General features: G+C 40.7%; 1 protein-coding gene across 1 annotated transcript in view; it reads left to right on the top strand.

Moving 5' to 3' along the window:
• Nucleotides 1-21942, top strand: part of htr7c (5-hydroxytryptamine (serotonin) receptor 7c) — a 30261-nt gene extending 8319 nt beyond the window's left edge. Inside the window, exon 2 of the mRNA XM_030418144.1 lies at nucleotides 19752-21942. Coding sequence (XP_030274004.1) covers nucleotides 19752-20490 — 739 coding nt within the window. The 3' untranslated portion in view covers nucleotides 20491-21942. The remainder of the gene's footprint in view (nucleotides 1-19751) is intronic.
• The last annotated feature ends 1670 nt before the right edge of the window (nucleotides 21943-23612 follow it).

Raw genomic sequence — 23612 nt, 5'->3', positions numbered from 1 at the left:
TGGCGAGTTAATCATTGATAAGTGCTGTTTGTACTGTCAACCGCAGCTCAGTCTTCATCCTGTTGACTGACTGCTTAACTTTTATTACAGAAGCACATGGAGTGAGAGACACTGTGCGCTGATTGCGTGATCAGACAGGGCGGTGTGTGTGGGAATGGAGATTCTCAAAAGTTTGACAGCGGCTTGCTGTTTGTCTCTTGTCTTGACTTTGTGGTTGTTCTTCATTGTCACTGAGACTTAAGAGGTCGCCACAAAGGTTTTTGTGTCAGTGGTCACTGCTCACTTGAAAGATGTATCCTGTATGGTGTAAGCAACTATCATCCTGGGGTTTCATTAGAAAAGCAAAACTACATATTTAGCCCTTGCAGCTGCAGCAGATCCAGCTTGGGTCCACCATGGTGTGCTGCATTTGTGCCATGTTAGCAGATTTCAATTTGTTCAAGTTGCAGATAAATGATCCAATAGGAACTGTGCATTGCAGTTGATGAGGTACGTGTGCTCTGTCTGCTGTCTGATGACATGAAAATGAAAAGAAGAAAAGTAAAAAATAAACAGAAATAGAATGCCAGGTGTAAAGTGCCGTGCTAGTGGCTCTGAGAAGCTTTATGCAGGCATTGGTGTTTATAGCTAAATGTTAACATCAGCATTAGGGGTCGACCAATATAGATTATTAGAAAACAAGTAGACTGAAAAGGAGTATTTTGGACCAATTTTCATTTGATATGAAAAATGAAAGTCTTTGAGTCAAATTTACAACAACCAGCGACGAAATATATCTAAGCACAATTTACTCAATTACTATTCTTAAGTAAAATATTCAGGTACTATACTTCCCTAACTAATTTACCTTTTCCACTTTTTTATACTTCCTTCGAATACATTAACTCAATACGGTTACATTTCAGATTCAGATTTTTCAGTGTTTATGGCTATTATTTTAGTTACAAATCAGAAAGTGTTGTGTAGTGGGAAGGCCATTGTGTGACAGGACACCGCACAGGTAGCACATTTTAAATTTGTTTATTTTATCGACAGTCTGACAGAAAAGATACTGATAATCGGAAAAATGCTGAATATTTTACCCTTAATCAATATGCTAACGTGCTTACAATGTGAAACACGTTGATGTTCACCATCTCACTTTAGCCCGTTAGCTTGCCACCTTAAGTAACAGTTACAGTTCGGCTGGCAGACCAACACTGCCCCCCCTAGAGCCGCATCGCTAACATGGCTAATGATAAGCCTAAACATTTATGCTCTGCGGTTGATTTCAGGTCATGTTAAATAAATCATTCCACAGTTTTTTGTATCAACTTCTGCACATCGTAAATCTGTACAGAGCTTTAGAGGAATACTCCACTATGAGGACACTCCAAACTGAGGGGAAGGTTCAAGGGCGACAACTCAGATGAAGCCTTATGCAGAGAGGCTTGCCCTTACAAGGGACTCTGTTGAACATTTGCCTCATTTGTTTAACGGCGCAGAGATCCACTCTTCTCTGTGACATGGACTGTGATTTGATTTGTTTCGGTGGTTTATTGGTTTTCTCTGTGAGGAGCCACTTAAATTAGATCTGTCTACGTAACTAATAAGTGAGCTCTTGAACCAGATCCAGCTCTGCATCATATTACCAACAGCAGCAGTGATGCCGATGGATCAAAGACTCAAAAATATCCATTCAAAGTGCTTTCACGAATGAAAATTAGGTCATGAAGGTTTTTTTTCTTGTTGTTGTTGTTGTGGCTGCTGATGTTTTGAATAATTTGCATGTCTCCTCTTTCATGCAAAAAACAAACACAAACAAATGACCCCATTTTCATCTTCCCTGTTTTACTTCCTTGAACTGAAATTACACACAGTTATTCATGTTTTGATGGGGTGTTTATGACCCTAAGGTTGATGGAAGCTGTTATAGAAACGCTCAATTCCTGAAAAGCCAAGGATACGCAGCTTTCCGACGTCAGCAGCAGTATTGGTATGTCGCACCCTCCTGTGCAATTTGACATGGAGGGTGATGGATTAGCAACTAGTGCACAGATAGAGATCCAAGTTTTTATTTTGCTATTCCCAGCTTGTCACCGTATTTACCCGGCAATCTCTGGGGGCTGGAGGAGGAGAAGGGCAAAGTGCTAAGCGACTTTAGTGTGGCATAAATCATGCTTTGTGTTTGGCATAACAAAGGTGGGGTCCATTATTCATCGAGATTACACAAAAGAGCCAATGAACACTTACTAAGCAGTGAGATAATGGGTTTCCTGTTGATGGAGCTGAGAAAAAAGACACAAACACACACAGACACACATCATGCTGTGGATTGGAGATAATACGCTGTGAACATTTAGCATATTGCTGCTGCCACAAAGCTGTAAAACTCAAGTTCTGGTATTTGGTTCATCTGTGCACATGAACTGAATGTTTATTCAGTCCATTAAAGTGGGCTTTATGAATAATCTAACACACAATAACTGATGAGTTAACTCATTTAAAACAGTGACCTATCTCTTGCACCCGTGTGATCAATGTTTAGAGGGAGCATAAACTATAGAAATCTCCCTTTGAACATATTAATGAGAGGTATGGTGACATCTTTAAAATTGATATCTTTAAAGAAAAAATTTCATTCTCAATTTCAGGTCCATCATTTTATTTTGGGTTACTACTAGAATAGGTTTACATGCTTAAGTGCTCAAAAAACACACCAGTTTTCTTATACTTTCCGGAGCTGCATCCCTGTATTCCCCCCTCTGTATGCTGTTAGTCCTTGTCTCCCCTCTGATTGGTCAACTCAAACATGCTTGAGCCAGCACCACTAACAACAACATAGCGGCTGTGCTAACAACTTATATAAAACTATGGAAGCTCTGAGGGTGAAAAAAATCTCATCTATATGATTTTGTCTTCTGTGTTTGTGAATTGAGAACAGGTAGAAAAAGACAGATTTTCTTTAATTTTCTTTCCATCTGTGAAAACACAGGTGAAAATTAAAACACTAATATGTGATTGTTTTTTTTTTCTTTTCGTGTATCAAAAATTAAGGAACTTGGAAAGATTTTCCTGACAAAACAAAGATCTTTCCACCAGCTGTCACTCGAGTCACAAACACAGGAGAGAAAACAATTGTGATCACACTTAGAAAATGGACCACCAGAGAAAAAGAATGTCTTTACTTGCCCCTCAGGGCTTCAGTATAAAACACTGAAGGAAAGTAAAACAGTAAAACAAAAAGGTGATGCATCTCTCTTTATGTATGTTCACTGCTGTGCACCTGTCTAGTAGTTGTCTCATTATCCAAGAGTGGAAATTGATTAATTGAATGAGGTTTAATGTGACATTTTGACTGAATTTTTTCAACTTACTCAGTTTGCGATTGAACCTGCTGCCCTCAACAGAGTTTGTATTCCAGCTGTGGCGTAGAAAATTGAATCATGGCAACCCATCGCTGCCCTTGAGCAAACACCGAGCCTCAGAAGTGACCACTAACTGGGTCACTGCACTGCAGGAAGTTCTGCATGCTTTGAAATGCCTGTCAGCGCATATGTGACATACTGGGAATAGGAAGATTCCAGTCACAACATTAGAGATTGAAAGTTTATTCTTGACTGAAATTAATCGGCAGGTCTCACCAAAAGGTCTGCTGGTAGCTTCTTTACAGCTTTTGACTATATCACATTTGATGAGGGAGCTTCGGGACATTTACTACCCATTGTTGGTCAGTTTGCCACCAGCATGCTTCAACTGTCTCTAGATTTTTGTCCTCGAAGTGCCTTGAAAACACATTTGCATATAGTATGTTGAGTAGGAGTGTAGAAAGACTTTGAAAACATTATCTTTTAGGTGCTCAGAGGAGTTCGCCAGTGTTGGTGGATTGTATGGCTGCTTCTGTGTCTTTGAGGATGCACACAGAGGATTAGCCCTGGTGAGCAGGGAGAGTGTATATTAACTGTTTCGACATGCATCTCCAAAGTTCAAAGCTGTGTGTGGTTTCGTGCACTTTTCAGGAACAGAAACACTGTGCTATGCAACAAGCGCCAGTACGTATGATGGCTTCTCAGAGTTAAATGCTGTTGTCGTGGCAGACTGTCACATTGTGAATATGCAGCCTGTGATCATGATTTTTGTGGCACTCTCCCAACAAGACGGTCTCATATAGCCATTATTTTTTTTTTCTGATAATGCGATTGTAATATGAGTCAGGTTTTTCCGGGGAATTATTAAGAGTTTGGTGGCAGTTTTTGAATTTGCGTTCTTTGCAAAAAAAGCCAGGACATCTCTGCAGCACCACAACACTTCATTCAAAGCCACAAAAATAAAATCACCCTAGTCTAGAGCCAATTTATCTGCTCTGTGAGACTGCACTGCTTTCAGCCAAGTGTTAAAGGTGCAATATGCGAAAATTTCAGATGAGAAAAAATCTAAAATAAACAGAAATTGTCAACAAATTATGAAGAAACTATGTTTCTTGACATCACAATGTAGTGTCTACTGGATATAGCATGCCAACCAGCTATCCCCAGACCCTTCCTGGTACAAAGCTCCTGAGCGAGTGCTGTAAACACCAACACTCTCCTGGCACTCCATGCTCCCAGTGCAGACCGCTTGCTGCATGGCTCGCTGAGCTAACTAGCAAACAACAGCTACTGTTAGCAGCAATTTGGTGGTTACTCTGGTGACCTGCTGTCCTATTTGTTTTTTGCATGATGAGGACAGTTTGAGAATCTTACGTATTGCATGCAGCATCCTTCTTCTGTCTGTAGTCGCCGCTGTATGGTCTCATTCAGTGTCCCGCCCACAACACCATCTGATTGGTTACACACCACAAGTGACGACAAGTAGTCATCAAATAAATGTAGAGAGGAAGAAGTATAAAGTAGCAGAAAATGGAAATACTCAAATTTGTACTACTTTTTGGTGTTAATTACATTTCTTCACTAGTTATTCTTAATTTTGACACTTAGATATTTATTTGTACTGCAAATGTATATCCAGATGTTGGTTATCAGTCTTCTATCCATCCTCTTGACCCTGAAAAAATTACAGTAAAAGATATTTGTCAATCCGTAGTTGAGACACTTCACTCAAAAACAGAAGTGTGAACAGCATCTAGGCACTAGAATACAATTAAAAGTTATTTGGGATCAACAGTCTAGGAGCAATAACTTTCTTTTCCAAATTTTGTGGCAAGCCATTCATTAGATTTGGAGATGTTTCATAGGATAAGATAAGATAAGATAAGATGAGATAAGTGAACAATTTGGCCTGCTGGCAGTGCTACAGCAAAGATCAGGGTTTGATCAAAGTCAGTAAGACTCATCTTCAGGGCATCACGAATGTCTGTTGTGGAACGACCAACCTTGCCGTCCCCTTGAGCTACGCAGCAAGCGCGGCTCAACCATATTCACTCTCTAGCTCAGAACAGTTTATCAGTGTTTGGGTGGATCGTGTGGGTCTGCGAGGATGTATGCAAGGGAGAAGGCCCAGTGAGATAAGAGTGCGTGTACTATATTTACTCTATGTCACTGCCAGTTCAAAAACTGCTGTGGTTAAAGACGCCTCTTAAAAAGAAACCACAAGTACTTTTCCTGAGCAGAAACTGAGAGAAGCTTAATGCTCAGCTGTGTTTGAATGTGGAGGCATTGACCTCGCAGGCACAGATGAGTGAATTTGTTGCAAGTAATCATCACAGAATCTAGTGACTCTCAGATGAATGATTTTGTGATCTCAAGCCGCCAGCTAACTGATATTTAGTCCACAGCAGACACAATTTAGTGCAGCTATTGAAGTATAATCCTTAATTTGTTTTGTTTAAGCTCATTCGGCTGTTAACATTACGACTCAATCGACTGTCACCTTCCTATCGTTATGTGAACCACTCTGTTAACCGGCACTGACCTTTATTTAACCGGATCAGTATTATCAGTATTATTACCTTGTTGTCACAGCTGTGTTTGCTCACCTCTAATGGCATTTTGTTTGCCTGTCTTTCAAATTAACCTGCGTGAAGATGAATCCTAGAAATTAATAAATGTGATACTGTATATGTGAATGTGCCTTGCCAGGAAAGAAAAACAGGCTGAATAAGTGAATTATTGTCTCCCTCTCGCTGCTCGTAGGCGAGATAAACAGCGGTGAAATTGCTCTTGTAATGAATATTCCCGTCGTCAGTCATAGCTCCGTCCGGTTAGTGCACGCTGTGCTCAGACAGGAACACAGATTACTCCTCCATATTTTATGTGTAAACCTGTCAGCTGGTGCGAAATCTAATTCCATTCAATTTACTTTTATTCTCCTGAAAAACACTCGGATCAGTCTTGCTGATGTAAGCAGTAAAGACACCATCTGCCCTTTTTGCTTGAATGATGACAGCTGACAGAGCTGAACAAACAGAATTCCCTTTTGTCATTTGTATTATCTAAATATTTCTTACAATATTGATTGTTTTATGTGTTTGTTCCATTAAAGGTGCTCTATGTAGTTATGGGGGAGACATTTTTTTCATGCTGTAACAAAATAAATAAACAACCTCTTTGTTTTCTTTACTGAATGAACAAACTGACCTTAAAGGACAACACAGTTTCATATGGTTTTACTTTGTTTATATGTGGCAGACCCTGCCACCTTTCTAGCTTCAAACAGTGTTATAAGGACCTTATTTTCCTCTGAGAACAGCTTGTTTTTTCAGTTATTGAAAAATATTTCTGTTAATTAATAACTTATTTACATTGTAATTATTGAAATTCTGAGTTTGAATCTCTTCTCCAAAACTACATAATGCTCCTTTAAAATGACACGGCCAACATCTGGCTGAAGAGTGAAGGCATTGTTTTGTAAATAATTTAGACTGGCACACAATTCAGCTGAAGGACCTGTAACACCTTTGCTTATTTGCTTCTTTGATGATGCTGGATGGTCTTTGTAAATGTCTTCAAATACGAGGGGCTATTTGACAAAGTGGTGAGGCAACTGTTGCCCTATATAGGTAAATCTTTAGAGAGACGCCTCAGGCAAGCTAAGACAGTTTTATCTGTATGGCACCCTTCAACAATAAGGTTATTCAGAGTTATTCACACAACACATATGTAACAAGGCATTAAGAAAATATATGAGTGTTGAAAATGTTTAAGGGCAGTGGTAAGACAGATAAAACCTTTTTTTGCTCTATGTAACTTGAGTCAGTCATTGGATCATCATATCTCATGATGTCATGTTGAATAGAGGTTCACAAGGTGTGTTTAGTGGTAATCCTTGGTACTGGGTGATACAGAAACTAACGTTTATATCATAACATATATATATATATATATATATATATATATATATATATATATATATATATATATATATATATATATATATATATATATATATATATATATACATATATAATGTAATGCAGCCTTTAAAACCAGGAAAAAACAACAGTTACGATATAACAAAATCCAAAATCTATGACAATACAGAGTCTAATATTACAATAATCACAATATCATTGTAATATATTGCCAGGCCCTATTAGAAATCTGACATAAATAATATGATGTATCCTAAATAGATTCTTTCAGCCTTGAATTGTAACGTATCAGAACAACATCCCAGGGACTCATATTTTCTGTGTACACAAAAATAATTCTGTGGATAAAAGGCCATAACTACGAAATAATTCTGGTATCAGTAGCGTTCTTCATCCTCTTTGCTCAGTTTTTAAAACATTTGTGGTATTTCCATGTCCCAGATATAAAAGGTCAGGGGAAAAAAAATACATTTGCCTTTATATTACATGGTGGTGTCTTGTGACTCAGGAACAAGTTGGATAAAACTCCTCCTCACTGTCCTTTTATATTTGCCGAGCCACGGAATGATGACATATAATGGGCCACACAGCTACTTCAGCTATACTAACTGCTGGCGAGATGCCAAATTGGGTGAAAGTAAGTCGACTGCAAAGAGGAGCTGTCTGTTGTATCCTTGGTAACTAAAAATTGTTCAACATGATTTTCCTGAAAGGTCAGATATAAAATGGGAGGAGGTGGAGAAATAGATTCCTCCCCCACATCTGAGAGTTCCTCTTAGCTTATTTAGTTTCGGAGGTGTCCTTTGGGAGAGAGCGCGCTCTGTGAAAGAACCACGGGGAAGGTGACAAAGATGGAGGGGCTCTTCACATTCGCTCTCTCACATCATCCTGACAGGCAAACGAGACGAAGATGGACTCGCTGGCACTTATTCACCTTCCACTAGGAGACCTCAGTCATTGTATAATAATGAGGCGCGAGTTTAATATTTCAGAGGGTTTCACGTTTTGGGATTTCGCTAAATGAGTTTTCAAATTCGGGGATGCTGACCACAGCCAATGTACTTCACATGCTATATTAGATTGAAATTGAAAATGATTTTTAAGCATAAGCCCTCTGGAACACATCTACATAAAAGAGGCTTTGTAGCGGTACCACAAATTTGGTCACCATGGCTGCCATCATAATGGAAGTCCATTAAGGAATTGACAGGGAGCAGAGACAATGGCTAAATACATAACAAGCAGGCGTAAATCCATTCAGAAAGTGACAGTTAATGCTGAGAGGAGGTAGGCCAACAACAGCCTGGAGACACAGGAAACTGTCTCGTTTACTTTAGCTTGTCTCATCACTTCTGAAAAACATCCTGGCCCAGATTCAGGAAACAATGTGCAGCCACATGCTGCACAAACCTAAAAGACCTGAGACACAGGATATGGCTAAGGGTTTCTGTTGGCTGGAGAGCATCTGTAGATGATTGGTCAAAAAAATGGAAACAAAAATAAAACCTGTTTAAAATCAAATGTAAGTTTAGTAAGTATTTACCTCATTATTTTGGTAACATAAATGTTGGTTATAGGTGAGTTAGGAAATGAAAGTGGTGACCAAATTGTTTCTGTTCCAGAATATTAAAAGTCATGTACAGTGTTGAAAGAAGTATTCAGATCTTTTAAGTAATAGTGCTTAGACCACACAGTGAAAAAAAAAACTCTCTACAAGTGCTACATTCAATCCTTAAGTAAAAGCATGTACGTAGAATCAGCTGAATGAACTTAAAGCATCAGAAGTAAAGTAATTTAAACGGTGCTCGTCAGTACAATTGTATCTGACATTTACAGATTGATGTTGCTGCTGTATTCATGTGTATGCTGTAGATGTTTCAGGTTGAGCCCTTACTGTTTGGTAGTTTAATCTGCAGCGATGTTTCGGATTTTACAGGATCATTATGTTTGTAGTATCACTGTCCATGTAAGAACCACATGTCTCTGACAGAGTCAACTTTGTGAGTCAACTATATGGTCTCAGAAAATAAAATGCTGCATTTTTCCAGCTAGTCCAAGAGGGTTTTTAAATAGTTTACTTCAGCCATTCCCAAAACTTGAGAATGACGTGGCCCAGTTTGAAGCTGGAAATTCTTCTGAGGCCCACCCAAACTTTTGATTATAACTCAGATCAACAGAAGAGATGAACATGAAGTATTTCCCCAAAATGTTTTGCATTCTTCAGATTATAATCAACATTCAAAATAAACACCTACAGAGATTCATACAGTGTTTCCTGACACCTTTATTACCAACAGTGCAATACAGCCACTGAGTGACATCACTAGAGGCAATTTATTAGGTTACATGCAGCTTCCTCTGGAGCCAAAAAGGCTTTATGCTACCTTTTGCTCATATGTACGGAAGAGGATTAGGGCCACATGTGAATTTTTTTTTTAGTTCTGACTTTAAAGTCAGAATTCTGAGAAAAAAGTCAGAATTCTGAGATTAAAGTCAGAATTCTGACTTTAATCTCAGAATTCTGAGAAAAAAGTCAGAATTCTGACTTTAATCTCAGAATTCTGACTTTTTTCTCAGAATTCTGACTTTAAAGTCAGAACTAAAAAAAAAATTCACATGTGGCCCTAATCCTCACGTGCTTTTGTTGCTTGAACCTGACCACAGACAGGATGCCAACTTCACTCTCTGTAGTCAAAGCACTTTGAATGGTCAGCATCTGCTCGAACTACCTTCCTTGAACTGGATAAAGTAGTATATAAACATAACTTCTAGGAGACAGGGGTGTTGTGAGTGACAGAAAAATTCCTGGCGACTTGGAATATCATGCACACTTGAAGATGATGATAAACTGATTAAAAAGGTGCTTTCAGTGTTACCAAAGGAATCATTTGACGGGTTTTACTCATACATATGTGACGAAGGACACAAATGTACAAAACAAAGAAGGAAAAAAGAAGATATTTTCTTATCATGTTCTCATCTAACCACAAGATAACCAACGCCCTGGCCTATTTGCCTAACCTTATCTCCGCATTTGACAGCGTGGCCCTAATCTTTCGTCAGAAACATTCTTGTCATGGAAGACAGGAAATGTATTTAGGAGATTCAGTTTGACTCAGTCTATTTACAGCAGCTCTCCCACCCAGTCACAAATCCATCTTGTGTTGGGAAAGGAAAAAACACTTAGGACTTGCAGCAGAATGAATGGAGCCACACATGGGCACATTGTCGTGAGATGTATGATAGACCGAATGTTCGAGAGATATGTGTGAGTGCTTTCGAAGTATCTTGGGGACTGACGGAGCTGAGAGAAGCTCTCCAAGGCTGTTATTATCGGGACAGAGAGGTCAAAACACAAGTTGAAGATCGAGGCCGTATGATGTTATCGGAGTCTGCCGGGGCAATCCGAGCCCAAAAGAGACAACATGTTAAATAATAATGCATGTCATGGGATTTTTGAGTGCTTTATCCTCAAACCTAAAATAAACTGCACATACTGTCCACGGCTTTGCATTGCAGTAGAGTAATGTACAGACAAGGGCAGGATGTCAGTGGTGTTTTTTTCAGCACGATGCATGCTTGTAACCACCGCTGGAAACAGCAACAGAAAGTAGCAGCAGCGGTCACTTGCACCTGGGACTAGATGAAGGTTGGGTGGTTCACGGTTTGTTTTCACCTTGTCGAGTGTGACAGCTGTACATGGCCGGTGAAGAGCGGCTAGCAGCAGGAATAACAGAGTAAGAATTAATAAGGCTGTGGGGCATGTTAATGTTAATTTTGAGCAACAGAGGTCATCGTTGGCCTTAAAAGTAGTTATTTGACAAGAAGAAAAAGGCTCATTAATGGTGAGCGGTGCTGAGGAGCAGGTTGATGGAGTGGGCAGTTGACATATATGGCTCTAATGTGTGTGTCTCCATTCAGCACCAGACATTAACCCAAAGACGTATCTTAGAGTAAAGACTGGAAACAGAGGGAGGTCTAAATCCATCTGTCTCCGAGCCCCAAACTGCAGGGTATAAATTACATTGTAGTTTTACGGGGGTTAAAGGATAAGTCCACTAAAATGCAAAAACTCAGTCATTATCTACGCAACCCCAATCCGATGGAAACATTTTTTAAGTCTGTACAGCTGCAAGAAAGAGCATAAGTGAAGTGGAATTTTTAATTTGCGGGGAACTTATCCTTTAAGTGCGGGACTGTTGTTTTGCACAGTAACTTCCTGGAGTCTCTATAAGTGTAAGGACAAGATTCATCATCTATTCAATGTGCTTAAAAATGAGCATTTTTTTTTATAGACAGAGGCATGCAGGCCAGATGGTTCCCATTGTTTCTTGTCTTAATTCAAAGATTAGCAAACCCGCTTCTAACTATAGCTTCATATTAGATGCACAGACATGTTGTATGGTATTAATTCTCTCATCTAGCCCAATCAATGTTTTTTTGTAGTGTCCAGTTTGTAGTAGAGGAACACATTCAACAGTGAAGACTTGTACTGATGATGATGATTTGATAGTCTATTGAAAACATCGGGTTTCTAATCTGCTGCCATAACTGCCCATGCCATTGAAATATCCAACCATTTTAAATCGCATGATGCACCATTTTGCCTTGAAGCAGCATTATGTGGAAATTGTCAGTTTGTACGACAACAATGTTATGTGCTGAAAACTTGTATCTTGTATGTATGCAACACAGTGATCCTACCTTCTCATTGAATTGAAAGTGTTGAAACATGTGACAGGGGGCAGAGTGGCTGAGACAGAGACACCATTCACCCTATCACAAGACACTGTACCATCAGAATGTTTTTTAAAGGTAATAAATTTAGATAATGTTACTTTAAGTGTGCTTCTTGGCATTTTTGGCTGCATTGTTATCAGCCCTTAAACAAGTTGAAGAGTTGGGACACTTCCTAATTTTTTCTTTTGTCTGGGAATAAGGTGGTATCTCTCAGTTTGTGTTACTTCCACATAGATGCAGGATCACGATGCACTGAAGGCGCCAATATTGTCAGATGCTCTCAAAGTGTCTGAAACAACACCTCAGTGCACCGCTTGGGTGTTGGAATTGGGGATGGGGGCTGTATCTTGCAATTTATGTAATTTCCTGAAACTGACAATCCAGCCCACTTTATGCAGTGATTAGCAGGCATGTGGAAGAGAGTAAGTAATCAAGGTCAAATAAATGCAGCACTTCTGATGAAAGACTCAAAAGTGTTTGCTGTCATTCCCATTTGCATGATAATTGTGTCTTCTCCCTCACTGCCGTAAACCTCCTTTGAGTGTTGTGGGTCAGTCTTCAGACTTGGTTTCACAACATATTATATCAACTAGTTTATTGTTGAAGTATGACCTGCAGTTAAGTCACATTCCTATGTCAGATCCACTCGTCAAAGCTGGATGAGTCACCATTAACTGTCGTCTGTGATTATAATGCAGTCTATTCATCTGTGGTTTAACTGGATGACCTTATATGATGTTACTGACGTTATATGTATTTTAGGTTTTAACTTGCCACATCTCTATTCTATTACCCTGTTCTCAACTCGACTCTACTATATAGAGCCTGTAGGATATTTGCTTTGTCGTCCAAGGACACCCAGCTCTGACACGGATGGACACGCTGACTGTTAGAAGTGGAATCCATTTATCACCGTGGCCCTAATAGCTGCCCATCATCTCTATTGCTGTGAAAGCCAGTAAACCTCTGACAGGAACAGCTGGTTTGCTGTGCAGCAGGGGCCATAAAATATTGAAGCTACCGCTTTACAACAATTAGGAGGAAGTAAAATAGACATTGTAAACGCACGTGTTGTAGGAAGGTGTATCTTTCAAGTACACACAATGATTCTGTTAATAGCTTACCGTTTACAAAAGCTTATGACTTCATTGTAAAGCGAAACATTGTGTAGTCAAGGGTGCGATGAGTGGCGGATTGGAAACCGGAATTATTTAGGGCAGCCATGTCCAAACTATTCCACAAAGGGTCGATGTGGCTGCAGGTTTTCTTTTCAACCAAGCAGCAGGACACCAGAACTGACTCATTTAATCAACTGATCTCAGTCTTCAGAAAGTTGATTGGTCAAACTGTGTGCTGGTTGGAACAAGAACCTGCAGCCACACGGACCTTTGTGGAATAGTTTGGACATGCCTGATTTAGGGAGTCACAGCTGGCCAGAGATCTGAAGTCAAAAGGATTATAGATCATTTTTGGGTCAGACTTTTCCCCCAAATGTAGCTGCTGTTTTAAGTCCTCATAGGCCAGAACAGTAACCATCAGGATATCCCAACTTTTAATGATGATTCCACATGAGTAACTTCCAATTTAATCTAAGAATAAACATTTACTGTTGAGCTGTAAATTGTTTTTGTTTTGTTTGTAGTCACACCATGCGTGTTGGTTTGTCTCTGTATATTATTCCAGTGCTTTCTGCTTCTTGTATTGTGTTTTTTGGATTCTGAATGTGCCTGGCTACAGACAAAGAGAGCGTTTGATTGATTTCAAGGTCTGTGTTGGCAAGTCAAGTAACTTTCTCAATCTCTCTCGGATACAGAAACCATGTAAAATCCTTTAGTAACACTTGCTGTTGAATGCGAAAGGGAAGTGGAATGATCTTTATCTTGAGCGTCTCGTAAATCAGATCTTATACTAACTCAGAACTGTGACGGGGAAATGGAGAAAGACAACATATTTGCAAGACTAACAGTCCAGGGCGGCCCAAACTTTTTCCTTTGGGGGGGCCAAAACTAAATGGTACCCCATATGCCAAAAGGAAGCATGCATTGTATTGTTAAGTTGTAAAATGGAACTGCAAACCCAGGATTTCATAAACAGATGGCATCCTGATTAATATATGTCTCTGCCTGACATGCTTAAATTAGGAGAAATAAAATGTAGTAGGGATCCTACAGCAGAACATCAGACGGTGCGTTGATGCTCAAATACTCACAGTGATATTGCAAACACATTGAGGCGCTAGATGCTAAATCAAAAGGTCACCAAAGTATTAACAAATCGGTCCAATCAAATGAACATCTGTACAAATTTCAAGGCAATCCGTCCAGGAGCTGGTTTTTGAGATATTTTCGTATGGACCAAAGCGTTGCACCATCTGACTGACCGACTTTTCCAATCCCTAGAGCCACCAAGCTAGCGTGGCTAAAAATATTCAGACCGAGTGCTTATGTTTCACCAAAACCAAAAGTGGATGAAATGTACAAAACCTTAGCGGCCCATACAGTACGGGTTCCTTAATTCAGCGATACTAAAGTAATTAAAAAGTGATTAAAGTGTAATTGTGTAATTAGCAGCTCCACGGCTAGATCATTAGAGGAAAGTGGAAACATGATGAGCGGTAGATTAATATGTGTTATTGTAATTTGGATGAACCGACCTGTTAATGCTTAATATCATAGTCGACTCAGGCAAGAGAAGTGCAACGCCTGAAATACTGATGTCAGGTCATGGACATCAGAGACGGTGACAGACGTTGGTCTCATTTCATTAAAAAGATTTACAGAGTTTTAGATAAGTCCTTAATCACCATAAAGTAAACACAGTTTTGACCTATAAACTTACCGGTGAGCTTTCCTTTTGTCTCTGTGACATCTGCTTCTACGTGCAGGCTAAAATAAGAGCCAACACTTATTCACAGAGTGTTTGACACCAGGCTGACCTAAGCTGGCAGTCCTTTGGCTGGAGCTAACAGACACATCTGAAGGGAAGAAGTATGTTTGTCAAGGGATGATTCACTTTGGCTTATGTAAGACTCTAAATGAGATTAAAAGAAGACTGCTGCTGCTATTTTACTCATTCACCCCCAACCTAATCGTGAGCAGGAGTCAGAGAATAAACCTAAACCGGCGCAGATGTGTGTGTGAACTCGACAGCACAAGGATGAATTGTGTGTGAATGAAAGAACGGAACAGATTGGATTTCTCCTTCGCTTCCTTGTTGGAGAGGAAATTACAGCTCCACTAATGTTGTGCAGTGTGCTTTGTGAGGGAGGCAGCTCGATTTCTGTCCTACGGAGGTGCCTCAAATAGAAACGGAGTGCTGGATCATTCCTCAAGGACTCAGGTTGTTGTCTGATGTCAGAGAAATCCAACAACTCTAGCTAGACAGATTTGGTGCTCTTCAGTCTATCAGAGTACAACCTCTGATGATGACTTTTGCTGTATTAAACACAGTTTTCTTTTCCGATTTCTGATGTTATTTACCGGTTTAGCTCAAGTCCATCCAGTGAAACTAAGTATTTGAACACCAAACACCAAAGAGAGCATAAAGAAAAACAATCTGGTAGATGATTACCCACCAACAACAGGAGTTTGCACTGAGCACAGAGAAAATGATGGATCGGGTGTTTTCAGATTTTCACTGTCACTCACTTTACGTAGAGCAAACCAAGCATGAAAGCAGTAAAAACACACCACTGACTGCTGGGTAAAAAAGCAGGCAAGCTGCACATCTCAGTTCTTGAGGAGACAGTTCTTCAACAACAATGCTTTGATTTCAAGCGATGTCGGCATCTCAGTGCCCACTTCACTCAGGCTGTAACCAAAAAAAAAGACATTCTCCCTAAAATGGGGAACACTTCACTGTTTCACAGGCTCAATTTGGATCGCCCTCAAGTGCAGGGACATAGGAATTTAAAATGTCTCGTTGAGATGAATGAGTGAGGAGTCTCCAGTGGAAAGTTTCTTGAAAGAACGGGGGGAAAAAAGTAATTTGACAGACTTCCCTTCTGTCCTGTTACTTTCTCTTAAGGAGAACCTGTTCTAAATTTACCACTCCTCAAACCATACCAGCTGCAGCTTGGTAAATATTTCACTGTGTATCTTCTCTCAGACATAAAAGGTTTGCGAGATGCTCCCGGAGATGACTGACGACTGTTGCTCACCAGGGCCGATTGCAGCGTTCAAGCGCAGAAAGCAGTTCACTTTACCGTGCCCTAGCTGGTAGCCTAGCGGAAGTAATAGAATTCTCCATTAGCTCGGGAACACTGTCTGTGGCTGGGTAATCCCCGAAGGCAGTTGTGGCTGTGGATGTGCCTCAAATCCTCCTGAGACATAAAAAAAAAAAAAAAAAAAAAAAAAAAACCCTCCAAACTGTGTGTGTCACCATTACTGCTGAGCGCACACTGTTTTCTGGGCATTGATTCTAATCCGCTGCTGCTGTTTTAAAGCACAATTATGCACTTTTTCCCTGAGATGTCAGGTACCCCATGTGATTTTAATCACGTTATTTCTTTTGTATAATATGCCAAAATTCCATTTATTTTTGCATTAGATTCTAATAACTTGCATATTGCAGACACCATACTGAATAAAGTAATATTATTTTAAAGCTTCAGTAGAAATTTGTATTGACAATGGATCAAATGAGAGGTGTTCCTTGTATAAGTGAACCCACAGGGAATTAAAACCTGCAGTCCCTCTCAGCTCTACTGAGCTTGTTAGTATCATTAAGCTCCCTGTTATGATATTGGTTTTGATTCACTGTCACTGCTCACTGCATGTAGCTTTCAGGCAATTGTATTCAGCTAAAAGCTCTTTAAATACCCAGTGTTCACTGTACACTACATGTCCTGCACCATAGCATAGTGGAGCATTTAGCAGCTGAAAAAAGATGTTCTCCCTTCAGGAGAAACCCAGTCGCCAGAATAAATGTTGACAATACGGTTCTGCTAACAACAGATATGTTGAGGATGAGGATATTGAGGATACTGAAACACAGTCCATCAACTTTGACTGAGCTTCAAGCATAGTGAATTTTGGACATGCATTCATCAGGTAGACAGAGATACAACTCCAAATGAATGTTAAGGCTCTGTGTCTGCTGGACATGTAAATAAGTCGCCGTTTATTCACAACTTTAAATGTGCAATATGCAAGAATTTTAGTTGAAAACACTGAAAAACAGAACTTATAGACATTATTTTGACGTAAGGATGCGTGTGCATTGTGTTGTTGAGATATGTATTGAAATTAGCATGCTACTGACTAGTGCTGTGCGAGCACTGTAAACAGCAACACTTCCCTGCAGCTCCAAGCTCCCAGTCCAGTTTGATAGCCAGTTTGTAGCGATCCGTTCTTATATATTGCACCTTTATAAGAGATGATGTGTCAGTGTTGCATTTATAGCTTTATTTTGATTACAATTTATTTTTGTTTTAGTAATTCACCGATTTATGTTGCAAGTTCCGTTGACATTACATTATTGTACATATTTTCATGCGTTCGCTTGCCACATGTTAAGGCTGCTGTTATTGATTGCGAATGTCACATTTTGCAGTGCTCATTATTTGATAGCTTCCATGTATTCTGTATTCTGTTAATGGCTCACCAGAGATGGTAAAGTTTAATCCTCTTATGTCAAAACGCACTAGATAAAATCAACCAGGTCCCACAGATGCATCAGCTAATCTTTCTAAAACACACGCAGGAAGCTGAGTTAAAGAAGTGTTAAACTGTTACCCCTTTTATTCAACCTGGCCTAGTTGTTTGTCTCACAAGGCTGGTGAGAGGCTTTTGTCTCGTTTGAAAAAAGCTCTGCCTTCTAAAGGGCCAAACATGAGTCATAGTTTTGCGGAGAACTGCCCTCCACCCCCACAGACACACAAACATCCCCACAAATAAGTACCACAGCCACCTTCCTTATCATTGAATAATGCATTCAGAGAGAAGTGTTGCATTACTGGGTTTTCCATTATACATTTCGAAGAATTCCCACAGCATGGAGTGTACCCATTTCGGGGTTTGTCTTGCATCTATTTGACATTGCTCGCCTGCATGTGTTCAGTGGCCCTTTGTAAGGCTTAAGAACATTTAAAGTGTGGGTTGTAAGCTAGACAGAGCAGTGGTTGGAGGGATCGGTCTTTGAATAAAGCGATAATTGTTACATGATATTCAGTAAGTAATCTGAGCCAAGGGATCTTTAAGGAGGATATTGTAATAGTGTGTCGGAACCAGAGTTTAAAAGGGGAACAGCAAAGTTACTCTAAAGAGTCTGATATGGGATTTTTCAGGTCAGAGTCACTTACATGCTAATTTAATTCACAGCAGAGGAAAAAAGTTCTCATGGTAAACGGTCGTCTACGTAGCCCCCTGTCCACCTGAGCTGCCACAGGTGACAAAATAATGATGGATGATGGACGTTTCACCTGCTGTCATGGCAACTCTGAGTTGCGTGAAATCACATGCCTCAGGTGCACGACGGCAACTCTGCGCGGCTTTTTGAAGTTGATTAACAAATATTGGTGTCAGACGTGTTTGTTGAATAATGGAATGCTTTCAGCTGCAGTGCAGTTGTAGACTTATTGTCCTTTCCTAGTGATTCTGATGGTGATCAATACCACCTGCACTAAGGGTTGTCAGTTGTTAACAAGCTGCGGGTTGCAGCAGAGATGCTGGACTGTAGTCCTCATATTTTCTAAAGCCAATTAGCATGTGATGAATAAAATCTTGGATTAGTACGACTTTGTATATCCAAATGGCTTTTTGTTTGCTGAGCTGTGTGCCAGTCAAGTTTTAAAATGCACTGGAATGGATTTCACATTCATTTTGGCATTAGGAATGCTTATTAATTAATGCCTGTCCTTCAGTCTGAATGTATCAGAATATTAAGTTCAGATTTATATGGGCTCATTGCATTTGTAACACTCACAAAATCATACTTTTTTATCGTTGAGGCTCATGTGCAAAACTTTTAGACGGTAACTGACTTCTATAAGCTCATCATCCAAAGGTGCTGATAAGGTGTAGCATCCCACCCAGGCTGACGGAGCTGAATTTGTCCACAGTGCTGATAGAATCACTGGTGGACGACAAGGCGAATTGGCCAGCGCTCCCTAAAGCTTTTCATCTCGATTAACAATAGAGCAGGAGCAAGAAAAAACAGCCGGGAGTGTCAAAGATACAGCTTTCATCAATGACGCATTTAACGCTGATGAACGCGGCGGGCATACAGCCAAAACACGCTGAGACGTACACACAGATTAATCATTTTGTGAGAATAGTGGCCATTTTCCCAGTTTCGTACAAACTGAAGGCTTTCACACCTCACTTTGTCTTAATTTTTCTGACACCTCCAGCTGCTATTTGAAACTACCGAGCTGCCTGTTTGATTGATAGCTCCCGCTCTACCTGCAAAGCTCCTGCAAAGTCAAAGAAAGGTCCTCTTGGCAAAAACAAAGCTTCTGACCTCTTAGTTAAATGTCTGTCTTTAAAATGAGTGGACATGCATCTGATGCTACTACACTGATGCTGTTTCATCTCAATTGAAACCGGCATTAAATGTGATATGTAATTACCACCCATGTCTCTGCTATGACAAAGCTTCTGTACAGACAGGGTGGAAAGGGTTTCACAGCAAATATCATGGCAGCTTCAACTGCCTTTAGTCCTATGTTGAAAAGCTGCCTGAAAGTTAGTGCTGATGCTTCTTCTGTCTCCTTTCTTTACAGATATTTGGGGATCACACGGCCCCTCACCTACCCGGCGCGGCAGAACGGTCAGCTGATGGCAAAGATGATCCTGGGAGTTTGGCTGGCGTCAGCCTCCATCACCCTGCCACCTTTCTGCGGCTGGGCTAAAAACGTCCACACAGCCGGCGTGTGCCTCATTAGCCAAGACTTTGGCTACACCATCTATTCCACAGCTGTAGCCTTCTACATCCCTATGCTGGTCATGCTGGTCATGTACTACAAGATCTTCAGGGCAGCTCGCAAGAGCGGCGCGAAGCACCGCTTCACTGACCTTTCGCGCCGGGAGCGCCTTGAAACAGTGGCTAATGAGGCACTGCGGATGCAGGGCCTGAAGCCGCCCGGTGTGGCGGAGGACTGTGCCGCTTTGTCCCGCCTGCTGAACCGTGAGCGCAGAAACATCTCAATCTTCAAACGGGAGCAGAAAGCAGCGACAACACTGGGGGTTATTGTGGGGGTCTTTGCCGTGTGCTGGCTGCCATTCTTCATCTTGTCCACTGCCAGACCCTTTATCTGCGGAGTGGAGTGTAGCTGTGTGCCGATCTGGCTGGAGCGCACGCTGCTCTGGTTAGGCTATGCCAACTCCCTAATGAACCCCTTCATCTACGCCTTCTTCAATCGAGACCTGCGGTCCACTTATCGTGACCTTCTCCGCTGTCGTTATCGCAACATCAACCGCCGTCTGTCCGCTGTGGGTGTGCACGAGGCTCTTAAGGTTTAAAGCAGAGCACCTCAGCAGCCTGTATTGACTCTCTAAAAGTGGGGTGTCGCGGCCCTGTGCTTCTACAGTCGCTGCTTAAAGGGCCTGGCCTACAGGCCTGTAGATAGACAAAGACTGACAGAATGCGAGTCACTGTTGGTGGCTCTATAGCCCCTCTGCAAAGGCAGAGAGACAGCGTGATCACTTTGGTGTGTGTGTGACTCAGTCATTCTATTTTGGGAAAGAAAATCATAGAGCGTACTTGATGCGCCATTCAAGTCGACACTGCTTTTGTGCATATGCCACAATTCCGTCCTGGCTCCGGATTTATGGTAGGATAATGTGGTGACAAAGGAAATGACATGTAAACACAATCCATCATCCGAGGGCTTTCAAAGGGAACAGAAAGCGAATAGATTTCTGTATATTAACAAAATTGATGTCTGATAAAGAAAAAACATTTGTTGTATTGCGTAACGTCTTCTGAACATCTTTATCTAAACATGCATTTGAGCCCATCCTAGACTGATTTCAAAACAGAAAGTGGAACACTTGGAGGTGTATCGTGCTTTTTGCCAGGATTCGATATTATTTATATCACTTCAGTCATAGCTTTCAATTTGGCCCTCTCGCTAAATTTAACAGGAGCACCGTAAATATTTCACAAATGTTTAAAGATGTGGTGATGCCAAGGGAATGGAGGTGGGTGGAGAATTGTGCTAAAAAGCATTGTCCATTCATGAAATCTCAGTGTTTGTCGCTATAAAAAAGAAACTGAAAGTATTCTGTGTAGTGTCTGCATGAAACATACTTGTCTTACACGCCACTGTATACATAAGTACTAAAAGGTTTTGAATAGTAGATGACAATTTGGAAGAAGTGTTTCCATGTTTCACCCAAGCACTTGATCGCACACTTGAGTTCAAACTCAATACTGTATGTGACATCAAACCTTGATGCTGTGGACTTTTTTCACTCGTGTCATTTTTGCCTTCATTGGTTTCATTCCAGATGTGGATGCTGGACCTCGTCGGTTTTAAACAGCTACTGCAGCTACAACAACTCTGCAGTTTCACTTTAAGAATTGACATGTTCTTGGGACTCATTTGCTCCACTGGTTGTCAGAAGTGTTTCTTGTTCCCTTTTTGAACCAGGATCACTTCACAGCTGACCACAGTCCAATTTGAACTCTTTGGGGACCAGTATGAACCTGTGTCAAATCAGTAATCCGTTGAGCAGTGTGTGCTTTTTCTACCTCGATTTTTGAAAATACTGTACAATTACTCCAAACAGATGTACCGGTGTCTTTCATCGTTTTGTAATTAACTGCTATTTTATATTGTGTGAGATCGATCTGTCTACAACGGCTCTGTAATTGCTCTGTCTGACCGCTTTGTCATTACCCTTAGAAAGAAGCTGTGGGAATGGCAAAGCATGTCATCACTTTGTAAATAAAGAAACACTTAAATGACACCATGGCCTTCATTCGCAACTTCAGAAACTGCTTCAGTGACGGCGTTGTGCTTCTGTAACTTTTTTCTTTCCCATATTTCAAACAGGAGACAATCCACACAGATCTCATTGCCTTTTAGCTCCACAGAGCAAATTCTTATCAAAAGATGCACACCATTTTTTATACAAGATTCATTATCCACGGCAACTAGACTGATAGGTCCATGGCGATGAATAAAGACTCACCTTAAGGCCCGTTAGAAGCCGTTCAAACTTTCATGGCATTTCTAAAGAAATTATACCAAGGCCACTGCGCTACTGCAAAGACTCTGAAGACATGTTTGAGGACAGTGACCCAAAAAAGACATTATTCCCTTTATTCTCTGTCTGCTTGGAGCAAAATCTTTTATTCAGGGTCTGGTTGACAGCTGTCTGCTGGCTTTCAAGACTGTGAGTTCACCATCTGTCTGTCCCGTGGAGACACAGGAGAGGTAGAGTCTGATAAGTGTGTCGTGTTGTGTGGTGTGGTCAGAAAGGTAAGTAGTTCAAATGCTCAAAGCAGTAGGGAGTAAGTCACACTTGGCCTCACAAATAGAAAAGGTAGCAGTAGTATGCAGTCAGGTGTGAGTGTAAAAAAATTGAGTAAATTGAATAATTGTTTTTGATGAAAATTCATCATATTTTTATTAAGATTCTTAATGAGGAATCATAATTGTTTTTCAAGTAGCTTCCAGGTCATGTGACCCATTGACTCAAAATCACTGCCAAAATGTTTTCCTGTACTGGTTGAATGAGACACATCTCTGTTTTTATTGGATTTTAGTGCTTTTTGTGTGCCTGCCTACAAATGAACTCTTCATGTAATGCCAACAGAAAGTAACCTTTGTTTTCATTGTTCGTGGCTGCTACTTGCATTACATTTGGCATCTTTTCGAAGTCAGTCCAAAATCCCAAACTGTTTAAGTATCATTTACTGTCATCACCTAATATTAAAAAAAAGGAAAAAAACAAAAGCATCCGCTTGTTTGGGTTGGCGGTACATTCGGCCAATTCCTGCATGTTGCCTTCTGTCAAAAGATTCTGTGCGACTGTTCCCAATTGGAGCATAAGGACTTTTCTAATTATACTTTCCATTGTCATCACGAGGATCTCGCCAAGTCCACTGAACACACACTGTTACATAATTCAGCACCAATTCAACATCAACAAAAACCTATATCAGAGTCCAAAAAATAAAGATAAAATCTATTCAAATGAGGCTATGTGTCCTGATGCGTTTCTATTTGGGGCACAGCGACATAAAAATCCCCCTGAAGTAAAGAGCAGGAGCACGGCCACGGCAAGCACGTTGACATTTTGTTTTAGCACATGGAAAAGCAGGCAGCTCTTGGTGGACTTGGTGCATCTTCCTTAAGATGTCCAGTCTCCCAGCAGCCATGTCAACAGGCGTTACTCTCGGGGAATGAGCACCATTGTGCCCTAGAGGAGCGCCCACTCTCTCAGCGAGCGTGGCTCTCCTCCTGCGCTGACTCCCAACATGTTTCATTGCTATCAGTGGAGGGGAGAAGAGGCTGAAATGTGTTCGTGTCATGTAGTAAATTCATTAAAGGGAGAAGGGATAGTAGCAGATGAGTCTTTCACATATGCTGCCCACAGGCTCAGTTGCCAGTTCTGACAGGCTGTGGGGGCTG

This window comes from Sparus aurata, chromosome 5 (genome assembly GCF_900880675.1).
Source record: "Sparus aurata chromosome 5, fSpaAur1.1, whole genome shotgun sequence".
Classification (NCBI taxonomy): Eukaryota; Metazoa; Chordata; class Actinopteri; order Spariformes; family Sparidae; genus Sparus; species Sparus aurata.
The sequence above is the reverse complement of the archived record's forward strand: the minus strand, read 5'-3'. Positions and strand labels throughout refer to the sequence as shown.